This window comes from Geotrypetes seraphini, chromosome 7 (genome assembly GCF_902459505.1).
Source record: "Geotrypetes seraphini chromosome 7, aGeoSer1.1, whole genome shotgun sequence".
NCBI classification, from domain to species: Eukaryota; Metazoa; Chordata; class Amphibia; order Gymnophiona; family Dermophiidae; genus Geotrypetes; species Geotrypetes seraphini.
In genome coordinates this window covers 114597485-114620593 of record NC_047090.1, presented here as the reverse complement: position 1 = coordinate 114620593, position 23109 = coordinate 114597485, and the positions used below count along the sequence as shown (strand labels likewise).

The following is a 23109-nucleotide window of genomic DNA, read 5'->3' as shown; positions in this document are numbered from 1 at the left end:
ATTAGGAGCGAAGTTTGGATTGGTATACCCTGCTACTATGAAAGTGACAATTGGAAACAAAACTTTATCTTTCAATGATCCAGAGAAATTAGAAAAATTTATTCAAAACCAGGAAGTACCAATGTCTTCTTAAATTGTTTAATCATATTTTAGTTCCTATATATAGATAACTGAATATAGTTAAATAACTAATTTGATAAAAAGGTATTATAAATTGATTTGGAAAAAAAGATATAGAATGTAATATATTCAATTCAATTCAAATATTCTACACTAACGATATTCAAAAATGGAATTCAAATGAAATCAAAATTCCAAAAAATAAAAAAATAAAAAAAATAAACTTCTATTAAGGGAATAAGTGAATGTTTTAAACATGAACTAAGTTTATTAAAGAAAGATATGAATGTATTAAAGGAAAATATAATATAATATTAAAGAATGAATTTATAAGGAAAGATGTTCAGGAACATTCAATATTAATTAATAATTTTCAGATAAATGATTTTCATTTTTAGAAAAATAGAAAATATTTGAAAGACTACTTTATAATTTTAATTAATTTAATACAATATAAAGTAAAGATCTTCCTCCATGGGGGGATGCGCAGTGGGGGTGCATCTCGAACATATATAACATTAGATACAGAGGAAAGAATAAAGACTCAGATTCCCAGATGTCAAAGCGAGGGAACTGCATGTGATGGACAGAGCAGACACCGGAACTATAAAGAAAGACTTTTGTATAACCGTTGAACTTATGGACAGATCTTGTTGTTGCATCGTATTGATCATATAAAGAGAAGAACTACATACATTGGAAAAAGAAGAAAAGAAGAGAAAATGAAAATTCAAAACGGAATAGAAAACTACAATCAAGAATAAAGGTGGACTGAGATATACTTGAAGGAAATGAGTGTGTATTGAAATTATTCTCTCTTCTGGATTCAACTAACATAAAAGTAAAAGAAATATATATGTGAAATCGAGATGTGCTTTTACGGTGGGTTCCTCCATAGGAGGGGGATTTTTTGATCATAAAATACTTAATTATATATCATTGAATTCCCATATTATTTAAAATAAAACAAATAAGGGATTATTTATTGATATATATTTATTACAAATATAACAATTTAGATAAATTAACAATATAATATGCTTTGAATATTATATATATATATATATATGTGTGTAACATGGCTAAATTATATTATATTTCATTTAAATAACAAATGTTTTAATTTATAGAATACAATAAGAACAGGTCTTATGGAGTGCTTTATTATCGACTTAAGATGCGTGCTACCAAGTATACACAATTTTTAATTAAAAGGGAGGGAGGGGTGGGGGATGGGAATAAGAAGAGGGGAAAATTAATAATTAAATCTAGAATAATTAAAGAAAAGTGCAGATATCTGATCAAAATTTTATTATTAAGAAGATATTTAATTTTACTCAAATTATTAAATGACAATTAAAATTTTTTCCATTAACGTCAATGGTCTGAATCACCCAGTAAAAAGAAAAAAAATTTTAGGTTTCCTTCACAAGCAAAATGCGGATATTTATTTCATGCAAGAGACACTTCTTACAGGGAATGAATCTAATAAACTAATTGGGGGATGGGTATCTAAATGTTTTTTTGCTCCTGCCTTAGGGAAAAAGGCAGGAGTAGCCATACTTATTAATAAGAAATGTACTGCTGATTTTAAACTTATAAAAATTGATCCATTAGGAAGATGGGTACATATCAAAATGATAATGGGAAATACAACCCTGGACTTATTTAATTTATATGCTCCTAATTCAAATCAAATGGAGTTATTTAAAAAAATTCAACAGATATTACTACCATTGGCTACTTCAAATTTGATAGTAGCTGGAGATTTCAATGCTGTTATGGATCCTATTTTGGATAAGAAACCTAGTAAAATTATAAAATCATTAGGGCTAGAAAATTTGATACAATCTTGTGATTTGGTAGATATATGGCGTATTCTTCATTTTAATGATCAGGAATATTCTTTTTGTTCTCAGGTCCATAAATCATTTTCAAGAATTGATTATATATTTGTTTCTAGTAATTTAGCACAAAAAGTTATGAAAGCAGTTATTGATCCCATTATAATTTCTGATCATGCTGGTGTGTGGATTGATCTAAAAAATGATATAAAAACAAATTTTACATCAATTTGGAAATTTGATAATGCCTTACTTGCTGATGAAAATTTTGTAACAGACCTAAAAGTAAAGATGAAAGAGTTTTTTCAAATTAATAGCACAGACAATATGAATATTGAAATTATATGGGATGCTTGTAAAGCGACAATGAGAGGTAACATTATATCATATTCGGCTTTTATGAAAAAACACCTTAAAAAACAATTTATGGAATTAGAGGAAGAAATTAAATCATTAGAAAAAAAATTAATTATTAAATGGGAAAATGTAGTATTACAAAAACTATTAAAAGTAAAAACTAAATATAATGAACTCTATTCACAATTTGTTAGAAAAGAAATGTTCTGTCAGCAATTTAGATATTATGGAAACTCAAATAAAGCTGGAAAAATGCTAGCAAATTTTCTTAAAGCAAAAAAAAGAAAAACTAAAATTATTGCAATAAAAGATACAAAAGGCAATACACACACCAGCACTAAAGATATTGTAAAACAATTTCTTGATTTTTATAGGAGTCTATATACTTCAGATTCTTATGAAAATAAAGAACAAGATGGCTTAGAGTTTTTAAATTCATTTATTGGACCAAATATTCCAGAACATATAAGAGGAAGTTTAGAAGAACATATATCATTAAAAGAAATAGAACTAGCATTGAAAGCTCTTAGAGTTGGATCCGCTCCAGGTGGAGATAGATATACTGTTGAATTTTATAAAACATTTCAAAATATTATATTGCCTTATTTATTAAATTTATATCAGTATCAGATACACAATGGAAATATATCAGGAACTATGGCTGATTCTGTAATTATTGTCTTACCAAAACCAAACAGGGATCCTACATTGGTTTCAAACTACAGGCCCATATCATTGTTGAATGTAGATGAAAAATTGCTTGCTAAAGTATTAGCATTAAGATTGGCAAAAGCTCTTCCTTTTATTATAGATGTACACCAAACAGGATTCGTTGCTAAAAGACACTCTTCACATAATACCAGACTGGCACTTCATTCTTTAAATTTAGCGAAAACTATGAACGAACCAGCTTTCTTAATATCGTTAGATGCAGAGAAAGCATTTGATAGAGTGGAGTGGAAATTTATGTATCAAGCTTTAAAATGGTTTGGAATAGGTCCCTTTTTTATTAAAATGATTCAAACATTGTATAGCTCTCCTGGAGCAAGATTAAATATAAATAATAACATTTCAGAAAGATTTAACTTGTTAGACAAGGTTGTCCTTTATCTCCCTTACTTTTTGATATTGTTCTTGAACCCTTATTAATTGCAATAAATCAAACTAAGGGAATAAAGGGGATCACATTATCAAATTGGGAATATAAATTATCTGCATATGCAGATGATATTCTTTTATATTTGAGAAAACCGGAAGATACCATTCCATGTTTATTAAATTTATTAGATACATTTGGTAAATTTTCTGGATACAAAATAAATTGGGAAAAATCTGAAGTTCTTCCAATTAATGTCCATTGTACCAAAGGATTATTTGATTCATATTCATTTCAATGGAAAGAGGAAGGATTAAAATATTTGGGAATTGTTATTAAAAATACAATTGATGATACAGTAACAGAAAATGAAAAAATTTTATTAAAAAAAATAACAGAAATGTGCGAGCAATGGAATCCTTTACATCTTTCATGGTGGGGAAGAGTTCAAACAATAAAAATGATGATCTTACCTGTGGTTTGCTATCAAATGAGTATGATTCCGATATTTTTTCAGGGGTCATTTTATAAAAAATTAAATAGTATACTTACAAAATTTGTTTGGTTTGGGAAAAGGCCAAGAATCGCTTTAGCAACATTACAAAAAACGATTCGAGAGGGAGGGGTAAATTTTCCAAATTTTTATAGGTATCATCAAGCCTATATTTTAAGACAGGGTATGTATTGGATCCTCCCAGATCTCATGGAGAATGTACCAGACTGGTTATATTTAGAATGGCGGCTCCTGTTTCCATTATATCCGGAACATCTTATAAGTATAACAATGCCCAATAGATATAAAGATCACAGAATTTTATTAGATACATGGAAAACATTAAGATTTATTAGTAATATTACAACAGATCCAATAACTAAATCGTTAAATCAATCCATTTGGGTAAACTCCAGGATCAAAATTGGTGGATTCAAAATAATATGGAAGCAATGGATAATTGCAGGTATACGATCTTTAAATGATGTTATAGTAAATGGATCCATGCTTAGTTTTTCACAATTGCAACAGAAATTTGGATTGAACATAACACAATATTTTAAATGGATGCAATTGAAGCAGGCCATCCAGGAAGGGTTCCCTGAATGGAAGAATCTTAATACTCAATATAGTTTGCAAATCCTTTGCTTTCAGGCAGATTTTTTGGGACACCAAGCCGCAAAATGGTATAAATTATTATATGGATTTTTAAATAAAAAAAAAAGAACAGGACTTAGGGACATTTGGAGTATTGAGATAGGACAGACAATTTCTGCAACTCAATGGCAAAAATTTTGGTCCTGGAGAATACATACTACAATGTCAGCATCTATGAGTCAAACATGGTTATTTTTATTACATAGAGTTTTATGGACCCCTACTCGGTTACAAAAAATAGATAGTTCTAAATCTAATAGATGCTGGCATTGTAAGGTAGAAATTGGGACATTAGATCATTTAATCTATTTTTGTCCCTGTATAAATGCCTTTTGGAAAACAATTTGGCCCCAAATTAATATATTATTAGAAAATCATGTTGGACTTACATATGACACAATTTTATTTGGAACAGCAATGAGAACACAGAGTCCAATATCAGCAAACAATAATAAACTTTTATTGATATTAACAGGGGTCGCCATACAACAAATTACTCAAAACTGGAAAGATCACACAAAATTAAATTTCACTTTTTGGTGGAATTCTATTTGCCATATATATAAGATGGAAAAAGCAATAGCGTTACAACATGGTCATATTAAAAAATTTAATAAAATCTGGGGACCATTGGCTCTTTTTTCTAAAGATCAGATATCATAGCACAAGGATAGATCATATAATAGGGGTTAGGGTGGGTACAATATTATAATAACAGATGATTTATAATTTATTGCAAAAGGGGTTTTTATATATGTTTGTATTAAAATATATATTGATGGATATTCAAGTGTATATTGAAAATTATATGTATTATATATTTATCACTTGATGTAAGAAATTTAAAATGAATAAAGAACTTTAAATAAAAAAAAAAAAAAGCAACAGTGCCTCCTACATGTGTCAGTGTAAATTTTTAGAATCATTTCCCTTTCGTTTTTTCCATACCTCTTACTATGTGTGCTGTTTGAAAAGCACCACGTTGATGGTCTGGTCATGACCATTTTTAGAGGCAGAAGGGAAATCCAATGCCCATGTGCTCAGCTTCCAGTGTCTTCTATTAATGGAGAATCATAGCCAGTAGTTGTTCAAAAATGGTGCTACTTTGTAGTGCTTGCCCTTTTACTTTTAAAAAGAAAAGTTACTGCAAGTAGAAGGTGAAAGTGGGCCTTGATCAAGACCTCTTTCAGAATCTCTTCTGAATGTTCTCCCCAGATAGGCCCCAATGATATCCATTTTGAGTTATTTTATTTGTGATTGGTTGGTGATCTTATTGAGTCCTCTGAAATATCAAGACTTGTTAAAGGCTAGGATATTTGTCCTTGGTACTCTGCTGCACAAGTCATATTCCACCAATGTCGCTATGCCCACATTACCCCTTTCTTCAAGTCACTTCATTGGCTTCCTATCCATATCTGCATACAGTTCAAACTCCTCTTACTGAATTACAAGTATATTTGCTCCACAGTTCCTAAGTATCTCTCATCTCTCTCATCATTCCCTTCTGGGCACTTCAATCATACAAAACATGATGGCAGATAAAGGCCAAATGGCCCATCCTGTCTGCCCATCCTCAATAACCATTATCTCTTCCTCTCTCTATCCCAGGCTTTCTTGAAATCAGACACAATCTCTGTCTCCACCACCTCTTCCGGGAAACAGTGCCACACATCTACCACCCTTTCTGTAAAAACAATATTTCTTTAGATTACTCCGTAGCCTCTTAACCTCTTAACTTCATCCTATGCCATCTCATTCCAGAGCTTCCTTTCAAATGAAAGAGACTTGACTCTGTGCATTTATGCCACATAGGTATTTAAACGTCTCTTATCATATCTCCCCTCTCTCACCTTTCCTCCAAAGTATTGAGATCTTTACACCTTACACCTTAAGATGAAGACCACGCACCATTTTAGTAGCCTTCCTCTAGACCAGTGGTTCCCAAACCCTGTCCTGGGGGGACCCCCAGCCAGTCAGGTTTTCAAGATATCCCTAATGAATATGCATGAGAAAGATTTGCATACCTGTCGCTTCCATTATATGCAAATCTCTCTCATGCATATTCATTAGGGATATCTTGAAAACCTGACTGGCTGGGGGTCCCCCAGGACAGAGTTTGGGAACCACTGCTCTAGACCAACTCCAGCCTTTTTATATCTTTTTGAAGGTGCGGTCTCCAGAATTGTACACAATATTCTAAATGAGGTCTCAACAGAGTGTTATACAGGGGCAACTATACCTTCTTTTTCCTACTGGCCATACCTCTCCCTATACACCCTAGCATCCTTCTAGCTTTCACCATCATCTTTTCAACCTGTTTAGCCACTTTAAGATCATCACATACAATCACACCCAAGTCCCACTCTTCTGTTCTACACATATGTTCTTCACCTCCTAAACTGTATCGTTCCCTCAGGTTTTTGCAGCCCAAATGCATGACCTTGCATTTCTTAGCATTAAATTTTAGCTGCCACATTTTAGACCATTCTTCAAGCTTCACCAGGTCTTTCATCATGTCAGTCACACCATCCTGGATTTCTACTCTATTGCAGATTTGGTATCTAATCTAATCTAATCTAATCCTTAGGTTTGTATACCGCATCATCTCCACGTTCATAGAGCTCGACGCGGTTTACAGTAGGAGAAATAGGAAGGAACTACAACAGAGGGTTAGAGGTAGAAGTGTGAAGAAAATTTAAAGGACTTGGGATGCCAAGATATAAGAGTTTCCTTGATTCCTAAGTTAAAGGGAGACTTACATTTTTTGAGAAAAGCCAGGTTTTCAGATGTTTGCGGAAAACTTGGAGAAAGCTCAAGTTCCGAAGAGGGGAGGTAAGGTTGTTCCAGAGCTCAGTGATTTTGAAGTGGAGGGAGGTCCCTAGCTTTCCTGTGTGGGAAATGCCTTTTAGCGAGGGGAAGGATAGTTTTAATTTGTGGGAGGATCTGGTGGTATTAGGGTTTGAGGAATTCCAAGAAAGAGGGATAAAGGGAGGGGAGGATACCATATAGGATTTTGAAAGTTAAACAGGCGCATTTATAGTGGACCCTGGCGATTATCGGAAGCCAGTGGAGCTTGGCCAGGTGCGGGGAGACATGGTCAAATTTACTTTTAGCGAAGATGAGCTTGGCCGCGGCATTCTGAATCCGTTGGAGTCTGTGGAGGTTTTTCTTAGTTAGGCTTAAGTAGATAGAGTTGCAATAGTCCAATCTGGAGAGGATGATGGATTGGACAAGGAGGGTAAAATGCTTTTGATGGAAGCAGGATCTAACTTTCCTCAACATGTGAAGGCTGAAAAAGCATTTTTTTAACCAAGGATTGGAGGTGGTCATTGAAGGACAATGTGGAATCAATGATGATGCCCAAGACCTTGCTCGAGAACTCAAGCTGCAGAGAGGAGCCAGAGGATAGTGGGATGGAGGTGGGTAGGTGATCTAGTTTTGGACCGAGCCAAAGAAGTCTTGTTTTGGACTCATTCAATTTCATTTGCACAGTGTGGGCCCAGGATTGTAGGTTCATTATACAAGAGGATATATTCTTAGACAGGTCGGTGAGGTTCGAATCGGTCTCGAGGAGGACGAGGATGTCGTCTGCATAAGTGTAAATTGTTTCAAGGGGGGATAGGTGGAGGAGTTTTAGGGAGGACATATAGATGTTGAAAAGGATAAGGGATAGTGGAGAGCCTTGCGGGACTCCACAATTCGGTTTCCAGGGGGAGGATGAGGTGCCATTCATGTTAACAATGTAAGAACGAGAGCGGAGGAATTTAGAGAACCAACCTAGGACTGTGGAGTTGATACTTGTCTCAGAGAATTGGTAAACAAGAATATCATGGTGAACAACGTCGAAAGCAGCGGAAAGGTCAAATTGTAGGAGGACGGCGAACTTATTTCGAGAGTGAAGTTGTTGAACCCTTGAAATCAGGGAAGACAGTAGGGATTCGGTGCTGAAGTTAGGACGAAAGCCATATTGATAGGGTAAAAGAATAGAGAATCTCTCTAAGTATGATGAGAGTTGGGAAGAAATGATGGACTCTAGCATGGTTAGGAGAGGGATATTTGCAATTGGGCGATAGCTGGATGGTATGGAAGGGTCAAGGTCAGATTTTTTCAATAGTGGGGTCAAGGCGATATGACCCATTTCTGGGGAGAAATGGCCCGACTGAAGGACGGAGTTTATGAGAATGGTGATAGAAGAAATAGCCTGAGCGGGAATGTTCTCGTATAGGTAGGAGGGGAATGGGTCCAAGGAGCAATTACAGGATTTCAGTTTGAGGCAGAGATTGAGGACCAGGGATTCAGATACGCGCTCAAAGGTGGTCCAGGATCTGTCAGCTGGGATAGGATTGGAGACCATTAGGGTGGGAGTGGAATCGGTGGGCACTAGGGAGTTGCAAGAGACTGAAGGAGGGAAAGAGCATCTCAAGGAAGAAACCTTATCGTTGAAGAATTTTGCTAGAACATCGGCTGAGGGAGAGGAGGGGAGCAAGGTGGGGTCTCTTTTGGAGGTTAGGGAGCGCCAGATGTTGAATAGAGTACTGCTTTGATTGTTGGACCTGGAGATTTCTTTCTTGCTTTTTTTAGTGCTGTATTGTACAGCTTGATATTGACTCTCCAGGACTGTCTGTCTATAGGACATTTTGATTTTTTCCATATGCGCTCCAGAGCTCGACATTTCTGTTTTAGCTCTCTGTGATATGGGAGGAACCAAGGGGCCTTGCGGGGATAGGAGATGGATTTAGTGGAAAGGGGGGCGAGGGAAAGATAGGTGGATTTGGAGAGAGCGACCCAGTTATGCCAATTAGTACCTGAATCTACAGGCTTAGGGGCAGAGGAGAATAGATTGAGAAATTTAGACCAGAACAGGTCACTTGTGATTTTTTTTGCGGAAGGTAATGGGGTTGGAAGTACGGGGTGGAGCCTCAAGGTGCGACATAAAGATGGGGAGACAGAAAGCCCCTAGGAAGTGGTCAGACCAGGGGACATGTTCCCAGCGAGTGTCGTCAATTGACGTCTTGTGAGCGGTAAGGTCGAGGAAGCTAATGAGGTCTAGTGTGTGCCCCTTTTAGTGGGTTGGGGATGGTGCAGGGGGGAGTGAGGCCAAGGGAGGTGAGGAAGCTAATAAGTTCAATTGTATCCTTGCTGGTGATGTCGTCTAGGTGGAGATTGATGTCTCCGATGATCAATAATCTTTGGAACTTGAGGAAGGCGTTTGTTATAGTCTCAAGGACGAGTTCGGAGGAGTTGTTCCAAGGGGTAGGTGGGCGGTATAGGAGCAGGATGCCCAGTGGGTGAGGGTGAAGTTCATCGTTGACGGAAGCAAGCATGTATTCTAGTGAGGTATGGCAACCCCTTTCGAGGAGCTGAACATCGAAAAAGGATTTGTAGAGAATGCCAGGCCACCTCCTTTACGGTTAGATCTAGGTGAAAAGAGACCTTGGTAGCCATGGGAGCAGAGTTCATTTTGTGTAAATAGGTCATCTTTTTTAATCCATGATTCCTTGATGCATAGGAAACCAGGGTCAGAATCTTCAAGTAGGTCCTTCAGAATTTGAATCTTGTTGCAAGCGGATCTTGCATTGCAATAAAGCATTGGGACTGGGGTGAGCGAGTCAGAGGCAAGGTTGGGAAGATTGGCAGGGGAAACAGACTTTAAAGAAGCATGATTGATTCTTCGGGGTTTTTTTCTGGGAGGATGTGGTCTGGTGCGAATCAGCGTGGGGATTTTGAGGCCAGGGCAGATATTATTGGTATTTGTGGAATTGAGAAGATCATCCGCAGAGGCAAGTCTTACCCAACAGTCCTTTAGCAATATAATTTATAAAAATGGTAAAACCATGTTGCCTCTGGTCCTGTAATCCACAGGATTACAGAAACTTCACAATTCTCTGTTTTAAAAGCATTTCCATTAATTTGCTTACGACAGAAGTCAGACTTACTGGCCTGTAATTCCCTACTTCTTCCTTACTTCCACTTTAGTGGAGAAGGACCACATCTGCCCTATTACAGTCCTCCAGTACCACTCCCGACTCATTGAATAAGACTCTTATCTGTACCCTTCTCTTCATCCACTCCAGGAAATGCTCCTATCCAATGGTGCCCACAACAGGATGCATTACAGATGCTGCTGCCTTGGACAGTGGAGGCACATCACAGTCTGACTTGGTGGTTATAGCCACAGTCCCTAGCCAGAGAAGTCCCTCTTTGAATCTTCACATGGGTGATTCTGACCATGGATGCCAGCCTTTACAGATAGAAAATCCACTGGTTCCCCTCCCAGAGAAAGTTGTTGATCAGCTAATTGGAGCCTAGAGCCATCCGTCTGGTGCTGGAGATGTTCAGAAGCATGCTACAGGGCAAAATGGTGTGAATTTTCTCAGACAGTGCTACAACTATGGCCTATGTCAATCGGCAATAGTACACTAAAGGTGTCTCTCTTCACCTGGAAGCTCAAATGTTGTTTTGGTGGGCGGAGACCCACTTCAAGGAGCTCTCAGTGACACATGTAGCAGGAGTGAACAGTGTGGAAGCAGATTTTCACAGTCTGAAGACTCTGGATCTCGAAGAATGGGAGCTCCGGCATTGTGAGCCGATGAGGTCGCCCGGCATTTGATTTGATGGCATTGGCGACCAACAAGAAGGCGGCTCGATTCTTCAGTTGAAGATAAGAGCCAGAAAGCAAAGGGTTGGATACCCTGGTGCAGCCGTGGCAACGGCAGAGCTCCTATATGTGTTCCTTCCATGGCCCATGATAGATAGACAGGTCCCAAAGAGAATAATGTCACACCCAGTGCTGGTAATTCTTGTTGCGCCAGACTGGCCAAGATGGCCATTGTATGCTGATCTCATCTATCTACAGAAGGACCAAGGCCTCAGACTTCTGAGTCTTCAGAGATTGCTCATGCAGGTCTTGACTGCCTTGGACGATCCGAAACACTTTGATGTTATAGCATGGCTCTTGAACGCGCAACCTTTAAGTGCAAAGGTTACTCAGATGTGATGATTGCCACCCTCTTAAGATCCAAGAAACAGTCAACCTTAGCCACCTATGTGAAGACCTGGAAATGCTTCTTGGTCTAGTACGCACAAAAGAGTTTGGACTCGGTCATGGTCCCAATCCCTGTAGTGCTAGCATTCCTGCAAGAAGGGCAAGAAAAAGCCTGCCAGTCGGCTTCCTGAAAGTTCAGGCAGCGGGTATTTCATGTTTCTGACCCAAGGTTAATAAAAATACCCTAGCTGTACATCCAGATGTGGCTGGATTTCTGAACATTACGCTTGCATCCTCCAATAAGACAGCATTTTTCTATGTGAAATCTTAACCTGGTTCTGTGGGTGTTCACAAGGTTCCGTATGAGACTCTACAGCAGGCCTCATTGATGGACCTCACAGTCAAGACAGTGTTTTTAGTAGCTATCATTTCAGCTCAACGGTAGTTTCATCCTTTCACATCGACCAGAAAGTCTAGTTGCCTGCCTTCATACCTTCAGGGTCCAAGAAGAGTGACAAGGTTCTCATATTGTTGAGCATTTGCAGAGTACTACTGTATTATCTAGAGATAACAAATGAGTTGCACCTGTCTGATCACTCTTTGTGCTGGCAGGTGCTGCACGGCCTCCAAGATAACCATTTCCAAATGGATTTGTATGGCCTTAAGGGAGACCAAATTCCTGGAAACCACGAGGGACTGTTTCATGGAACAGCTGGTCATAGAACCAATACGGGGGGGGGGATGCCATTCTCGACCTAATCCTCAATGGGCTAGGGGGACCTGTAAAGGAGGTGGCGGTGCTAGAACCCCTAGGAAACAGCGATCACAACATGATCCAGTGCAAGCTGGAAATTGGATCATCAAAGGTGAAAAGAACCACAGCAACAGCACTCAACTTCAAAAAAGGGAATTATGATGGCATGAGGAAATTGGTGGGAAAGAAACTCAACGGTAGCGCAAGGAAGATGGAGTCTGTAGAAAAAGCCTGGTCCCTACTCAAGGGCACAGTGCAAGAGGCACAGAACCTGTACATCCCCAGATTCAGGAAGGGGTGCAAAAAAAAACCGAACAAAAAACCCAGCGTGGATAACAACTGCAGTGAAAAAGGCGATAAGTGACAAGAAAGCATCGTTCAAAAAATGGAAAAAGGACCAAACAAAGGACAACCAAAAGGAGCACAAAGAACACCAAAGGGAGTGTCACCGTGTGGTTAGGAAAGCTAAAAGAGAATATGAGGAGAGACTGGCGGGGGAAGCAACAAACTTCAAATCGTTCTTCAGATATGTGAAGGGGAAGCAACCGGCAAGGGAAGAAGTGGGGCCATTGGATGATGGAGACAAAAAAGGAGTGGTAAAAGAGGAAAAAGAGATAGCAGACAGGTTAAATAAGTTCTTCACGTCAGTCTTCACGAGGGAGGACACATCCAATATTCCGGAACCAGAGGACATCGTAAATGGGGATTGGGATGAAAAGCTGGTCCAACTAGAGGTAAGCCAAGAGGATGTCCTCAGGCAGATAGACAGACTAAAGAGTGACAAATCGCCAGGTCCGGACGGCATTCACCTAAGGGTACTCAAGGAACTAAGGAACGAAATAGCAGAGCCACTTTGCCAAATATGTACCCTATCCTTAAAAACTGGAGAGATCCCGGAGGATTGGAAAATTGCAAATGTCACGCCCATCTTCAAGAAGGGTTCAAGGGGGGACCCGGGAAACTACAAGCCGGTGAGCTTGACCTCGGTCCCGGGAAAGATGATGGAAGCACTGATTAAGGACAGTATCTGTGAACACATAGAAAACAATGGACAGCTAAAGTCGAGCCAGCACGGCTTCTGCAAAGGTAGGTCATGCCTCACAAACTTATTGTACTTCTTTGAGGGGGTAAACAGACAGGTGGATAAAGGGGAATCCATTGACATCATTTACCTTGACTTTCAAAAAGCCTTCGACAAGGTACCGCACGAAAGACTGCTTAAAAAGCTGTGCAAGGGGAGGTCCACCGATGGATCAAAAACTGGCTGGCAGACAGGAAACAGAGGGTTGGAGTAAAGGGCCATTACTCAGACTGGCATTGGGTCACGAGCGGAGTTCCGCAGGGGTCGGTGCTGGGACCGCTCCTGTTCAATATATTTATTAATGACCTGGAGGCGGGAACAAATTGCGAAGTTATTAAATTTGCGGATGACACCAAACTCTACCGCAGGGTTGAAACCATGGAAGACTGCGAAGATCTGCAAAGGGACCTAACGACGCTAGAAGAATGGGCCAAAAAATGGCAAATGAACTTTAACATAGGGAAATGCAAGGTCATGCATGTAGGGAAAAAGAACCCGATGTTCAGCTACAAAATGGGAGGATCACTGCTAGGGGTAAGTAACCTTGAAAGAGACCTGGGAGTGATGGTAGACACATCTTTGAAGGCGTCGGCACAGTGCGCCACAGCCTCAAGAAAAGCAAACAAAATGTTGGGTATCATTAAGAAGGGTATCACGACCAGGACAAAGGAGGTCATCCTGCCAGTGTATCGTGCAATGGTGCGACCGCATCTGGAGTACTGTGTCCAGTACTGGTCGTCATACCTCAAGAAGGACATGGTGGTACTTGAGGGAGTCCAGAGAAGAGCAACTAAACTGATAAGGGGTATGGAAAACCTCTCATATACTGACAGACTGAAAAAGCTGGGGCTGTCTCCCTGGAAAAGCGGAGACTTAGAGGAGACATGATAGAAACCTTCAAGATCCTGAAGGGTATAGAAAAAGTAGACAGGTACAGATTTTTCAGATTATGGGGAACCACAAGTACAAGGGGGTACTCGGAGAAATTAAAAGGGGACAGGTTTAAAACAAATGCCAGAAAGTTCTTTTTCACCCAGAGGGTGGTGGACACATGGAACGCGCTTCCGGAGGCTGTGATAGGCCGGAGCATGTTACAAGGCTTCAAAGAAGGTTTGGATAGGTTCCTAGAGGATAAAGGAATTGAGGGGTACAGATAGGAGTAGCGGTAGGTTATAGGGATAGTCTGGGACCATTGCTCAGGCAATGGGCCTGATGGGCCGCCGTGGGAGCGGACCGCTGGGCGAGATGGACCTCTGGTCTGCCTCAGCGGAGGCAACTTCTTATGTTCTTATTTCTTCCTGCCTATATCGGAAGTGTGAAGTGTCCATATGTATCCTTGAAGGCACATTCAACTAGAAGTGTGGCTTCCTTGTGGACAGAATCTAAAGCTGTGTCACCTGAAAAAATTTGCAGAGCATGGACATGGTCTTTCTTTCATACTTTCACAAAGTTTTACAGGGTGAATGTAGCAGCTGAATTGGATTCCATATTTGGATCATCCATACTTTCAGCAAGCTCATCTGCCCCTCCCTAGATTTCAGTGACTGCTTTAATACATCCCGAAGGTTCAGGAATGATGTGCCCTGTTGCACTAGAAGGGAAAATTAGGTACTTACCTCGATAATCTTACTAGTAGATACACACATTTTTGAAGCCCACCCTTTCAGATGTTGTTTAGCCTGCTTTCTGCCTCAGATATACCAGGATGACTGGTTTGGGAACGTCACTGCTACTTCAATGAATGCAGGGAGTACTCCCTTTACTCCAAAACATTTAGTGCAGGTTATATTCTGGTAGGTGACTTTTTTGTTTTTACCTAGTTATGTGTTATAATGGGATCATGGGGTTTGTTTTCAGTTTCTTTTTTTTTATATAATTCTTTATTCATTTTCAAATTTGACAACAAGTGTACAAAATAATATAATTCAACAAGTTATTACACAATAGCACTTTGATATCTACTACATAAAAATCAGTTTCAATTGTTATATATTTTTGTGATATGAGCAGAACAGACGTCTCTCAGGGAGTATCCTCGTACCCCTCCCTCTTATGTTTCTTCTCTAGGGCTGAACTCAAAAAGTACAGAGTGAAAACTATCAACAATCCAAAATAACCAAAGGTAAGTCTATAGTGGAAATGTTGTCTATCTTGTTTGGCTGCAGATATAATTTTATATCGGAGCCTATCTGGGAAAAGACCTCAAACGCCCAAGTGTTTAAAAAATTCAATTTTGAAAAACACTTTAAAGGGGCTTGAACATCATCACTGGTCAAAAAAACCCAGCTATCTTTTTTTCTTTTTATGCATGAGACAAATAACAGCTAACTCTGACCATTGAAATAACATTGATACATTCACACACTGCTTATATAATGACTGCAATAGTTGCTGCTTACATGCGCTCATTAAATTAATTTAAATATCATGCATTAAAAGAAAAAAAGATAGCTGAGTTTTTTGACCAGTGATTATGTTTAAGCCCCTTTAAAGTGTTTTTCAAAATTGAACTTTTTAAACACTTGGGCGTTTGAGGTCTTTTTACGGATAGGCTCTGATATAAAATTATATCTGCAGCCAAACAAGATAGACAACATTATTTCCACTATAGACTTATCTTCTCTTGGGCTGATCATCTGCTTTGATATGAACTGGGGAGTCAGACGACAGTCCAGAGAGATGGGAAATGGAGCAAAAAATTATAATGAGACTCTACACAAATTCTCGTAGGAATAGATTGGTTACCCGAAGGTTCAGGGATGATGTGCCTGTCTACTAGAAAGAAAATTATCGCGGCAATCTTCCCTTAATTCCTCTTCCTTTTCCTATAAGGAAGCAGACCAGTTTAGTTGAAATAACAGTGAGGTCTAAGCAGTTTTAAAGATGCTTTTACATTGGTTAGTGTGATCATAAGCTCATGTCATTTCTTTCTTAAATTCTTATAGGGAGAAACTGTGTTATATTTAATGATATTATGCAGAATTTCACAGAATGAATATTGGTGGAATATTGTTCACATCTTTAAAACAAGAAGCACCTAAAATGTCATGGATCTCTTATTGTCTTTGTAGGAATCTTTCCCTTTCAGAGTCCAGTCTGGTGGCAGTTCATAAACCTAGCCCTGACACTTCTGTGCAAGCTGTTGTAGTCACCAGTGACCTGGTACAGAATGCAACAGAGACACAGCCTCATGGTGCCAGTGATGTAGATCAACCCCAGCGCTTTCCCTGTTCTTATAGAAGCATTTACACACCTAGAAAGCGGAAACCAATCCTTGAGAGTAATAGAGTTTCTGTTGGAGGAACCACTAAAATGCAGGGACCCTTTCCTGTGTATCAAGCAAAGACGACAAATATCAGGAAGACCCAGTCGGTGCATGACCTGGCTCACGAAGGTAAGGAAATAATTGAAAGAAAGGTTAGGAAAATAGGCCCACACTTTGTCTTTCCAAGACTTTTGACTTAAGTTGCCTTGAAAGAAATTAATCAGAAAATGTTCTATGGAAATCATTTAATTCAGTGCAATGTATGTGGAGTTTGCAGGGAGCCTTAAGTCTTCTATCTAAAGCCAAAATGGTGACAAAAGCAGCGAGGCAAAATAGTGATACTTTAGAATTATGCAGAAGCTTTCATGCCTTAATTAAAGCTATTTGAATGTAATACTATCATATAGAGTTATTGGTTATATGCAAAGCTGTCCAGTGGTGATACATAGTCAGGCAGAATATGTTCCTGCTCCAAAGATCTCACAATTGGTATTCAAAATATAAAAACCTAGGAATAAAGGATTCAGTAACCCAAATTCTAGTGCAATAGATGTATAATTCTGGACAGGTAGGTTATATCCCAGTACTCACGAGCCTTGCAGTTTTTAGCTTAGGCAGTCCTAACAGAAGCAGGCATTTGTGAGTACTGGCTATTGCAGTCTATGGAGGTCTTCAAATCTCTGTTTTGAAAGTTTCTGAGACCAGATTAAGGGTCCCTCACCGCTAAAAAATGTTTTCCTGAAAATTTTGTGTTTTCAAATTGTTTCCCTAAGTCGTTTTTAGTGCTAATATCGCTGTTGTGGAAGCCATTTTGGGTTTCCTAATTTAATTTTAAAAGCCTCCATTACCTTAATATCCCTCAAATTTGCAATAATATAGCATAGATGGATCCTCAGACTTTGATGCACTGGATTCATGCCAGATTTGTGCTGGACGGCTACCTGGGGAACACCCATGTTCCAAGTGCTTTGGGGCAGAGGAGGGAAGGGTGGGGACCTCAGAATTGGCTCCATCCGATATCTTGAGGATTCTGGGATTGCAAACAGGCCACTCTGGAGGGGTTAAAGTCTCCCCAGAGGCTTCTAAAGCTAAGTCCATGTCTGTATTGAAGAGGCACCACACGGAGGACACTAGACCCTCAAGGAGGCAAATGGAGCCCTCTCAATGGGTCTCAGATCCTCCAGTCCAAGATTTTACACCAGACTTTCTCAGCCTACTTTATATGATGTTTATCTCAATTAAAAACAGCAGTCTGCTGGTTTATTGCCTGTAGGGAGGGGGGAGAGCCCTCCTGGAGTGCAGAGTCCGCTAAACAGGGACCAGCGGCAGACCTGGATGTCCAGTTGGAGAGGGACTGTGATAATGAGAGCTTAGTATCTGCCATTTTAGTCGCAAAGTGATTTTTCAGTTTTTGGAGGTTCAGATGCTCAGACAGAACCCAGTGGCTAGAAGGTCGTGGTAGCTCTAGACCAGTTTATCTGAAACTGTGTGCCACAGCACACTAGTGTGCCTCCTGAGATTTCAGGTGTGCCACGGCACACTGGGGAGGAAGAGAGGCGCTGGCGCCAGCTGACTCCCTACAGGACATGTCTCTCGTGGCCTTCTTTACAGCCCTCTTCCCTGCTGGCACCCCCTTCTGGCATCTCAGGGCCTGTCTGGAGGGCTTTTGTGCGTGCGCATACGTCATCACCGTGACGTTCGCGCACTTCCGGATGCCTTGAGCCGCAGCCACTACATTTAGTATGCCGTGGCTTGAGAAAGTTTGCAGGACACTGCTCTAGACCAGGGATAGGCAATTCCAGTCCTCAAGAGCCACAGGCAGGTCAGGTTTTCGGGATCTCCACTATAAATATGCATGAGATAGATTTGCATCTCAAGGAGGCAGTCCGTGCAAATCCATCACATACATATTCATTGTGGATATCCTGAAAACCTGACCTGCCTATGGCTCTCGAGGACTGGAATTGCCTACCCTTACTCTAGACCAAGGAGATGACCTGACAGTGTGTAGGCTATTTAAGCCAGTAGGGTTTCTGAGGTGCTATAGGAATTGAAATTAATCGCCTCAGACTTCTGTAACACAGCCTTCAGTGATGAGTGGGTCCGCTTGTTTTCCTTCGCATCCAGATGTTACGTTGCTCCTCACGGAGCAGTGGGAATGTCCAAAGGGACCCTTGCAGGTGGCTAAAGATATGACAAAGCTTTATCCCATGGTGGCTGAATTTCAGCACCTGTTTGTCACACCAAAGGTGGATTCCTTTGTGACACAAGTTTCTAAGCTGACCTTCCTTCCCAGGGAGGGAGGAGTAGTACTTAGACTTTTAGGATAGCTGGTTGAATTCTGTCCTCAAGAGAATTTGAAGCATTATTGTTGGGGCTAAAAGTGGCAGAGACTGCATGTTTTGTGGCTCGTGCTTGCCATGCTAGACTTCGTTGCTCTCCTTTGTTAGAGGATGAGGTATACCTTCACTTAGTGGTAGCAGATGTAGATTGTATGGCAGATGTGCTGTATCATCAATACAAATCTATTATAGCAGGCTCTTATATTTGACACCCCTCAAAGAGTTCAAACAGTAAAGTAATAATTGGAGAGGCTCTAAAGTCTCTTAACCCACTGACCTCAGAAATGCCTAGGGGTATGTTCATAAATCTTCAAAGAACATACAGACCTATAGCGGCACCCATAGTCGTCATAGGTCACTAAATTCTTTTTATTTATTCAATAATTTATATAGATATTTCTTTTGTTATTTAAAGTATCAAAACAGTACTCATCTTTTGCTTTGTTTTCATCTACGCGGGTGGGGGTAGGCACTCCGACATAGACTATGTTTCGCCCCTACGGGCTGTATCAAGGAATCCCCCTGCGGGATCCAAGTTCTTCAGCTCGGCTTAGGATTCGTGCCCACAGTAAAATATGATTCATTCCTAATGAGGATTGCGTTTTTTCGGTTTTTTAGGAAACTTCAACTGAAGATATTTTTTGAAGAAAATCCTCCAAGACTTGATACTTCAATTATGAAAAGACCATCTAAATGGTGCCCTCCTGGGTTTATCAAACCCTTTCTACTTACCTTTAGAGATCTAGTATTGAAGGATCTTATTGAGCTAGAACAAAAGCATTATGGAGATACTAAGATGTATAATCTCTCAAAAAAACTAGAGCTCGCTCTAAAGGAACTTCGAGATAATCCGGAATTGATAATAATGAGAGCTGATAAAGGGGGCGCCATTACAATACAAGACCGAAAAACATATAATATAGAAGTTAATCGACAATTGTCGGATGCTTTAGCCTATAATAGGCTGGACAAAGATCCCATGGAGATGTTAAAACTGGAAATTGAAAAACTTATTGAAGAGGGGATGCAAAGAAAATTTTTGACTCAGAAGGAAGCGGACTTCCTTCTAGAAGTGGGACCATCTACCCCGAAAATTTATATGTTGCCTAAGGTACATAAAAGACTTCAAAACCCCCCGGGGAGACCCATTGTATCTACTAGAAGATCTATACTAGAACCACTGTCTAAATTTGTGGACTATTTTTTAAAACCTGAGGTCCCAAAAATTTCATCCTATGTAAAAGATTCAGCCCACTTATTACGTATATTAGAAGAAAATAATAATTGTGATGACATCACCTATTTTGTGACTTTAGACATAACGTCTCTATATACGAAAATACCCCAAGAGGCTGCTCTGGAAGTTATAAAAGAGACTCTTATGCAGATAGATCTAGGCAGATTTAAATATGAATGGGTTCTGGCACTAGCAAAGTTAGTAATAACAGAGAATTACTTCTGGTACAATGGGGATTTTTACAAACAAACTCAGGGTGTAGCAATGGGGGCCACTTTGGCCCCATCTGTAGCAAGTTTATATGTTGCCCAGTTTGAACAATCTAAGGTATTTTCTGCTCCCAATTTCCAACATATTATCCTCTGGAAAAGATATCTGGATGATATCCTGATTTTTTGGGACGGATCCGAATCCGAACTGAAGGACTTTCTAACATGGCTAAACACTCTCAACCCTCACCTGTTGTTCACTATGACCTACCATGAAAATCATATCTCTTTTCTTGATATTCTCCTGATAAAAGATGAGAACCAACAAATCAGAACAACTTTATTCCGGAAAGAGGTGGATAGAAATCATTTCCTCCATTTTTTCAGTTTTCACCCTTTTTTTCTGAAGTTTAATATCCCGGTGAGCCAATTCCTACGGATTAGGAAACTCTGTTCTTCTGAGGAAGACTTTGAAATACAAGCAAAGTTGCTGAGCGACCGGTTCTATGAGAGGGGTTACTCTCGCAAGTCAGTTAAACGAGGTTACCTTAGGGCGAAGTTTGCTCAGCGATCTCTTCTCCTTAGGGAGAAAAATATAGAACCTTCAGATGAACAGTTAATAATGGTACTTCCATATACACCTCTAAGTACCTCTTTTTTTGCAATAATTAAGAATCACTGGCGGACACTTCAATTGAGTGCTCAATTTCAAGACTACCCTATAGTCTCCTATAAGCGGGGGAAGACTGTGGGGGAATTTCTATCCAGGCATCGCTATGAAATTAAAAGAAGAGATGACACGACTGTATTTTCCCATCAAGCCTGTTCTCAGTGCCAATGGTGCGATCTAACACTGGAAGGCCCCACTTGGAATGATCCGGGGACTAACATCACTTATCAAGCCTATTCGAATACATCTTGTCAGAGTTCCTCTGTCATCTATATGATCCGATGCCCATGCCAATTGCTCTATATTGGACGGACAAGCAGGAAAATTAATATCCGCCTAAACGAGCATAAATCTAGAATAAATACAGGAAATATAGAGGCTCCCCTTGTCCAACATTGGAGGGAGAAAAAACATAAAATTATAGATATGAAATGGAGGGTTATTGACCAGGTTTCTAGTGGGTGGGAGGGTGGAAATATTAAAGATAAATTAAATTTTAAAGAACAGAAATGGATCTACAGATTAAATACAGTGATACCTTTAGGACTAAACGCTGAAATTGAGTGGTTCTCTTTAATTTGAATGAGGTTGTGATATTGCAATAGAATACAATGGGGAAATCAGCTGGGAGGTGTGTCTGACGCTAGAGATACGTCATGACGCTAGAGTATAGCTATTTATAGCTTTAAACGCCGCGGCCATGTTTTCCTGATATAAAACTCTACAGCGGGAAGCATGAGTCGCTGGATTTAAGGTATTGTAGAATGCTTGTTATTTAAACTATATTGGTTTAAAATCACTATAAAAGTTAAATTACTTAATTAAATTGTTATTACCGCAGGGGGATTCCTTGATACAGCCCGTAGGGGCGAAACATAGTCTATGTCGGAGTGCCTACCCCCACCCGCGTAGATGAAAACAAAGCAAAAGATGAGTACTGTTTTGATACTTTAAATAACAAAAGAAATATCTATATAAATTATTGAATAAATAAAAAGAATTTAGTGACCTATGACGACTATGGGTGCCGCTATAGGTCTGTATGTTCTTTGAAGATTTATGAACATACCCCTAGGCATTTCTGAGGTCAGTGGGTTAAGAGACTTTAGAGCCTCTCCAAAGATGTGCTGTATGACATCTTTCAAGTCATGAGCAAGGTGTCTACATATTCCATTTCTGCCTGCAAAATGCTCTGGATCAGACAGTGGGCTAGGAATTCCTCCTCCAAGGCCACTTCAAGCAGATTGCATTTTAAAGGGTAAATTTTTTTGGCAAGGATTTGGATGATCTGATGGCCAGTGTAGTCATCCTAAGTCTTTGCCGGATACTTGTTCCAGGACAGTTAAGGGGTCCAGACCCAGGTGGTGGTTGAGGATCTCAGCATTTTCGCCAATATACAGGAGGATCCTATGGACAAAGGTTTGGAGGCACATGGCATCCTCCGGCTTACGCTCCTCAGGCACCTCCAAGAAGCAGCAATGATGCCAGGTCAATAGCCTTCTCCTCGCAAATAGGGGGGAGGCTATCAGAAATTTGGGAAGCTTGGATAGAGAATTACTCAGATCAGTGGGTGTTAGACATAATTCAAGTAGGTTACAACAAGCTTGAGTTCTTTCGTTCCCTGCAAGATTTATTTCTGGATTCTCCAACTGGACACCTGGAGAAAGCGATCGGGGTCTGAGCAACAGTAAAGTGACTCTTAAACATTCAAGCCATAGAGCCCGTACCAGACAGAGAATTGGGCTTAGGCAGATATTCCACTTTATCATGACCAAAAGAGATTCAGAGGACTGGAGACCAATACTAGACCTAAAGTCAATCAAAGCAGGTTTGAAGGTGCCGTGATTCTGCATGAAAACCATTTGAACGGTCATTGTTTCAGTAGTGCCAGGGGAACTTCTACCCTTGTTTGATCTAACAGAGGATTACTGGCACATTCCTATCTTCCCCCTCACAGGCGTTTGTTGCGGTTTCACTTACTGTAGAGACATTTCAAATT

At 39.8% G+C, this 23109-nt stretch overlaps 1 protein-coding gene across 6 annotated transcripts in view; it reads left to right on the top strand.

The window, feature by feature from the left end:
• MAPKBP1 (mitogen-activated protein kinase binding protein 1) overlaps positions 1-23109 on the top strand; it is a 363581-nt gene that overhangs the window by 309739 nt on the left and 30733 nt on the right. For all 6 annotated transcript variants that reach the window (XM_033951898.1, XM_033951899.1, XM_033951901.1 and 3 more), the window contains exon 28: positions 16459-16781. In XM_033951898.1, the coding sequence (XP_033807789.1) occupies positions 16459-16781 (323 nt within the window). The remainder of the gene's footprint in view (positions 1-16458; positions 16782-23109) is intronic.